Raw genomic sequence first — 6,931 nt, 5'->3', positions numbered from 1 at the left:
TCACATAAGAGATAACCCCGTTGGTAGAATGGCCAGGAGTCCCCCTCCACTCTAATCAAGGCAAACCCGGCAAGGCTAAGTTCACCATCTTGGCGTGACAATCCAATATAGCATGATAAGGTGGCAACCAATCCATACCTAAGATAACATCAAAATCTACCATATCGACAAGTAGGAGATCTACTCTAGTCTCAAGACTCCCAATAGTAACCACACACGAATGATATACACAATCTATAATAATAGAATCTCCCACAGGTGTGGACACATACATAGGAACACTCAAAGAATCACGAGGCATAACTAGATATGAAGAAAAATAGGATGACACGTAGGAATAAGTAGAGCCCAGATCAAATAGAACTGAAACATCTCTATGGCAAACTGGAACAATACCTGTGATAACACCGTCAGATGACTCAGCCTCAGGCCTAGCTGGGAAAGCATAAAATCGGGGCGGGGCCCCTCCACTCTGAACTACGTCTCTAAGACGGGCCCTTATTGGCTGGCATCCACCTCTAGCGGCCTGAACTCCACCTCTAATGTCCTGACCTCCACCTCTAGCTGCTTGAACCCTACCTCTAGCTGGTTGAGCGGGTGGTGAAGTAACTGGTGTCGGGACCATGGCACGAGAACCCTGATGTTGTGAGTTGCCCGGTGCCTGAGGGCAAAATCTAGCAATGTGCCTCGGATCACCAAAAGTATAGCAGGACCTCGGCTACTGTGACTGCTGACCCTGAAACTAACCCTGTCGACCTGAGTAACCACCTTGAAAACTCTGGAGTGGAGGTGTACTAATAGGAGCTAGTAGTGCACTGTAGGCTAGCTGGTCGAAATGAGACATATGACGACCGCGACCACCTGAAGCACTGTGAGATGTCTGGAGCACTAAGTGAAACGGCCTGGGAGGATGGCCTCTACTAAAACTACCCCTGCCTCTAGATAAGTCGCCACTGAAACCACCGGAAGGGGGAGGCCTCTTATCAGACCCCTGCCCTCTCTTCTGTGAAAGAACCATCTCGATCCGCCTAGAGTCATTCACAGTCGTTTGAAAAGAAATCTCACCTGAAGCTCCACTGCAGGTGCTGGTGCTCGAGCTCTAGGCTGAGCTCTACCTCTGCTTCGGCTTCTGGTGCAACCTCGTCCTCGTCCTCTGCGCCTAGTAAGAGCTGCCACTGGGGGCTCCGGCTGCTGTCCAGCCGAAGAAGCAAAGCGTGTTCTTGCTATCTGCGAGAGAACAAGAGTTAGAAGAGTTCAATTATCAATGAGAGAATAAAATCACACGACAGAGAAGAATAGAAGTGAAATTTGTTCCTAAACTTCATAGCCTCTGGAAGATAAGTACAGACGTCTCGGTACCGATCCTCCAAACTCTACTAAGCCTGCTCGTGACTTGTGAGACCTAGGCAACCTAGTGCTTTGATACTAACTTGTCACGACCGAAATTTCCACCTTCGGGATCGTAATGACGCCTAACATTTCACTTGCTAGGCAAGCAAACGTCAGAGTAATTCTTTACCAATTTTAACCAATTTGAACAATTTTACTAATTAAATAGAAATGAAGTCCAAGATAAAATATGAAATAGCTTAATAATCCAATATCTAGTACAACCCGAATCTAGAGTCACAAGTACACGAGCTTCTAGAGGTTCTACATATAGAGACTGAAATTAATACAGTTGTCTCAAACAAGATGAGTAGTAAAATAAGGAAAGGGTAAGGGGACTTCAAGGTCAGCGGACACCAGCAGATCTACCTCGAGTCTCCAAATGCTAATCCGAGTTGATGCACCTCACGGATAACCGGGACCAGTACCAAAATCTGCACAAGAAGTGCAAAATATAGTATGAGTACAACCGGCTTAATGTAATCCGTAAGTGTCGAGCCTAACCTCGACGAGATAGTGATGAGGCTATGACAGGACACCCACGTAATTAAACCTGTACCGACGAAAATATACGTACAACATAACAACAAATAAAGAATTAACATGTACTATTGGGAGGGGACATGTGAAAGGGGTACAAGATACGGTAACTACAGCAGGGGATAATAACAAGAAACAATCAATAAGCCTTCAACCAACAAAATGAATAAACATAATGAATAAAACTGCACGGCATCACCCTTCGTGCTTTAACACTCTCCCTCACAATGTAACAATGAACATATAACAATAGGGAGATATAATAAGCAAGATCATGTTTTATGTCAACAATGGTTCTACAATACCAACCTCAACTTTAGAAACAATACTCAATTATCACAGGTAGCCCATAAATGGAGAAAGAACGATCAATTCAATAGTTAACTAGTCTAAGCATGGATATCATGATCAAAGAAAGAAGTAAATTACAAGAAACAAGTCCCACCCGCTTGCTTTGACCCAATAACAATGCATAAGTACTTTTTGTTACCTCACATATACGTTGTACCCAACATTTAGACATGTAAAAAATAGGCAAACAAGTCCTAATACCTCAAGTCAAGGTTAACCATGATACTTATCTCGCTCCAAAAATAAACTCAAAGCTCAACCACAGCTTTGCCTTTCAAACAAGTCTCCGAACCAACAAAATCTAGCAAATTATCAACCAAATGACTCAACATAAGCCGTAGGAATTACCCATGAATGCAAAAGATTCAATTTAGGTCATTATTGAAAAAGTCAACTCTCGGGCTCGCTTGGTCCAAACCTGAAATTCGGATCAAAACACGATTACCCATTCACCCCTAAGACCAGTTATGTGATTTGTTTCGAAATCCAACCTCAATTTGAGGTCTAAATTTCAATTATACAAAAATCCCTAATTCTACCCAAACCCCCAATTTTCCACCTTGAAAATCTTTGATTTTAGGTTGAAATCTTATGAAATGTAATGGAAGATTGAAAGAAAATAGGGTAAAATCACTTAGCAATGAATTGGGGAAGAAGGGCTCTTGGGAAAATCGCCTCTAGGGTTCTCTAGGTTTGAAATTCTGAAAGAATGAGAGAAATCCCGTCTAACTCAACTTTTACCCGGTTGCAGATATCGAAATTGCGATAACTTGTTCGCAATTGCGAGAAAGAGCTCGCAATTGCGAACTCCTCTCAGAATCCCAGTAATCGCATTTGCGATAAAATGGTCGCAAATGCGAACCCTGATGCCCTCGCAAATGCGGACCTTTCTTTGCAAATGCGAAGATCATCACAAAAGGTGCTGAGTCGCAAATGCGACTCTGCCTTCGCAAAAGCGGAAAGCGCAAATTCGCAATTGCGAACCTTTACCTCGCAAATGCGAGGACCCCCAGCCATTCCCAGGCTGGCAATTGCCATTGTTTCTTCGCCAATGCGAGGCTCGCAATTGCGAGATCTTTAGCAGACACTACAAACAGCTATGAATTCTAAGTCCAATCCACTCTGTAGCCTATCCGAAACTCACCCGAGTCCTCGGGGCTCAAACCAAATCTGCATACAAGTTTAAAAATATTATACGAACTTGCTCGCGCGATCATATCGCCAAAATAACACCTAGAACTACGAATCGTACACGAAATCAAATGAAATTTTCAAGAAAACTTTAAAATTGCTATTTTAACAACCGAACATCCAAATCACGTCAAATTAAATCCATTTTCACCAATTTTGGCAGACAAGTCATAAATATAGAAATGGACCTATACCGAGTTTCAGAATCAAAATACGGACCCGGTATCAACACAGTCAAACATTGGTCAAACCTTTAAACTCTATAAATCTTTAAACTTCAAAATTTCGACACGAAGCGATAACTCGAGGTAGGGACCTCCGAATTTGATTCCGGGCATATGCCCAAGTCCCAAATCACGATACGGATCCTTCGGGATCGCAAAACATGGACCCGGATCCGTTTACTTAAAATGTTGACCGAAGTCAACTAAAAAAAAGCCTTCCGGAATAAATACTCAGACCGCACATGCAAATCGAGGAAGACTAAAATGAGGTATCAGAGGCATCGAAACAGAGATTTAAGGTTTAAAACTCTAGATGACCTATCGGGTCATCACAATTTACTAACCCTTAATAATTAATTACTACTAGAGGTGGCAAAATGATTAAAACAAAACAGTTATCCACCCATATTATACATTAAAAATGGATTGGATAATGAACTTTTTAAAAATGGGTCGAATATGGATAATAACCATATTATCCACTTAGAAAATGGTTAACCAAATGGATACTAATGTGTTTAACTTTTACATTTGTAAAGCCTCAAATTGGGGTTTCTCAAGTTTGGGAGATTAGGAATTCTCCCGTAAGAAATCATATTTAAGAAGCCATGGATATCTATATTATCCGCCGGATAACCCTTTTTTTATCCGTCTCAAATATGGGTCGGATCGGATAATTTATCCGTGTTTTTGAATTACCTGTTTTCGACTCGTTCATATCCGACCCGACCCGCATGTTTGCCACGCCCAGCTACTCTATCAGTTTATCAGGTAATATTCAGTAATTAATTATAGACGTAGCCCCATTTAAATCTCAATAAACTGCTCAATATATTTGAACAGGTATCCACAGGACAATATTCGATTGTGACTGTTGACCGTTTCAAATTTAAAGAAGAAAAATGAAAAAGGATGAAAAGCGCTGAATCTTCCTCTAGAATCGTCTTTACTCTTCAATTTTACCCCACGTATCATTTAACTTGACACCTGTCTTCTACGTGTCTTCCTCCTAGTAACCTCTCCACAGTGAAAAAGGCTGAAAATCTCCCTCTTCATAAACTATAAACTACACGACCTTATCGCTCCACCACCGTACGTTTTCAATTCAAACACAGCCCAAAAAAGAGAGGGAAAACAGAGCTAAAATAGAAAGCAAACATGGCACCAAAGAAACGTGGAGGAAGGCCGCGCACGACAGTTGTCACCGCCAGGAAAGTGGTGGAAGAAACCGTCTCCGTCGTTGTAACACCAGCCGCCGGCGAAACTGAGACGGAGACTCAGACTCTGACCCAAAGTCAGAGTCAGCCTACTGTTGAGATACTTTCTTCTTCTACCAAAGAATCATTTGATATTTTAACTCCACCACCTTCTGAAGAACCAACCCGTAAAAGAACCATTTCTGTTGAAGACAAGTCTACGCCACAACGTAAGAAAAAGGAGCAACAAAAGGAACAAGTAAAACAACCTGAGGAATTAGAGGAACAGAGAGCGCAGCAGCAAGATGAAGACGAAACACAACCGGCGTCAGAGCCAGGCGAGATGCCAACACCTCCAAAAATGCAAGAGGAAAAAAAGGCCCAAAAAAGGAAACCTGAAGCTACAAAGAAAGCAGCAAAAGCTAAAGGCGGGACAGAGGAAGGTGGAAAGAGGAAAAGGAAGAGGGCGAAAGTGGGTGGGGGAGTGGGACCCAGTGAAGGGTACAGAAGGTATGTGTTTAGGGTGATGAAGCAAGTCCACCCCGATATGGGAATTTCATCTAAGGCTATGACTATACTGAACAATCTGATGGGGGACATGTTCGAGAGAATCGCCAGTGAGGCGGCGACGCTGTCGAAGTATGTCGGCCGGGCGACGTTGGCGTCGGTGGATATTCAAGATGCGGTTAAGTTGGTGTTGCCGGGAGAGCTAGGGAAGCATGCCATTGCTGAAGGGACAAAAGCTGTGACTACTTATGTGTCAAATGTTGGTGGAGGAGATAAATCCAAGTCCAAATCCAAGGCCTAGTGAACTGAAATTTAATGTTTTGTAGTGTAGTTTATGGACATTTAGTTTGTGTTCAGTTCATTTGCTTTAACCCTTTTTAGGCGGGGTTCTATGCCTTCATGGAAATGCATTGCATGCAAAATGGGGCTTTTTTTTTGTGATCTGTTTTGATTTGCATGCTTGTGCAGTTGCTATATCTTGGTATCCGGATGTATTTAATGTTGATTACTTGCTTTCTTGGTTATAGCTGGTTTGTTGTTTTAGTTGTGCTCACATTAATGCTTCTTTGTCATTGTTTTTCGACGGTTAACTTGTTACTACTAGTATTTGTACCCGCGATGAGCGGTCTCAAAATAAAATTGATAATAGCAAACAATTCCCTCCAAACAATCATACTAATTATTTAGAAATAATTAGTAATGAAATTTTGAAAAGTAAGCTTAATACAATAAGCTGTAAACGTATTTGTAGTTCTCAATCATAATTCCTACTTAAATGCTTTTTAGTAATCGATATAAAACTTTTTCTTTCATTTTTAAGTAGTCACTAAAAATTTGTGCTATCTTTTGTCCTAAAATTATAAAATCAATTAAAGTTCATTCTAATAGGTAGAAAGCCACACTTTTATTGGAATCAAAATGCATCAACATTCAGAGAGAATATAATCAACTTATAGTTGACTTTAGAACAATATCGTTTTCATGATGATAAACTAATAGTATTGTATTTATGATGACAAACCTTGATGACTTGAAGTATCTTCTTTATAATTTGCTTCCAATATATAAAAATTGGAAAAATCATAGCAAATCTTTTAGGAATAATAGATTTATGAAATATGCATCATCTTGCAAAGAAACACACCAAGTTACGATTGACTTAAGATTAAATCATTAAAAATATATCAATTTACTTTCAAGGTATTTGGCAATGTCAATTCCCTTCTATAACAAATGATCAGAGTATCCCTCTCCTTAGTTGAAAATTGTATATCAAAGGTTAAATTTTTTGTTTCCCTTGCTAACCTTGTTTTTGCTTCTTTTTATACCTATAAAGAAATAGAAATAGAAATCTCACGTCACATATGACACACTTGCCATTTCTTCAAAGAGACTATTTATGGTGTGCTTTGGCTGTTGAGTTTCACATGCAAAAGAGACTATTTATGGTGTGCTTTGGCTGTTGAGTTTCACATGCAAAAGTAAAAGACTATTTATGGTGTGCTTTGGCTGTTGAGTTTCACATGCAAAAGT

At 40.5% G+C, this 6,931-nt stretch overlaps 1 protein-coding gene across 1 annotated transcript; it reads left to right on the top strand.

The window, feature by feature from the left end:
• The first annotated feature begins 4,853 nt into the window (after positions 1-4,853).
• Positions 4,854-5,699, top strand: LOC109238410 (histone H2B.3-like). Its single transcript, XM_019404860.1, has one exon. It carries the CDS (start codon positions 4,854-4,856, stop codon positions 5,697-5,699), a length of 846 nt encoding a protein of 281 aa, XP_019260405.1.
• Positions 5,700-6,931: the final 1,232 nt, after the last annotated feature.

The sequence above is a fragment of the Nicotiana attenuata genome, unplaced genomic scaffold (assembly GCF_001879085.1).
Source record: "Nicotiana attenuata strain UT unplaced genomic scaffold, NIATTr2, whole genome shotgun sequence".
In the NCBI taxonomy this organism is placed as follows: Eukaryota; Viridiplantae; Streptophyta; class Magnoliopsida; order Solanales; family Solanaceae; genus Nicotiana; species Nicotiana attenuata.
This window is presented reverse-complemented; position numbering and strand designations above follow the sequence as displayed.

What these genes read in the sequence shown, in the direction of transcription:
- LOC109238410 (XM_019404860.1), top strand. Translation starts at nt 4,854, where the DNA reads ATGGCACCAAAGAAACGTGGAGGAAGGCCGCGCACGACAGTTGTCACC.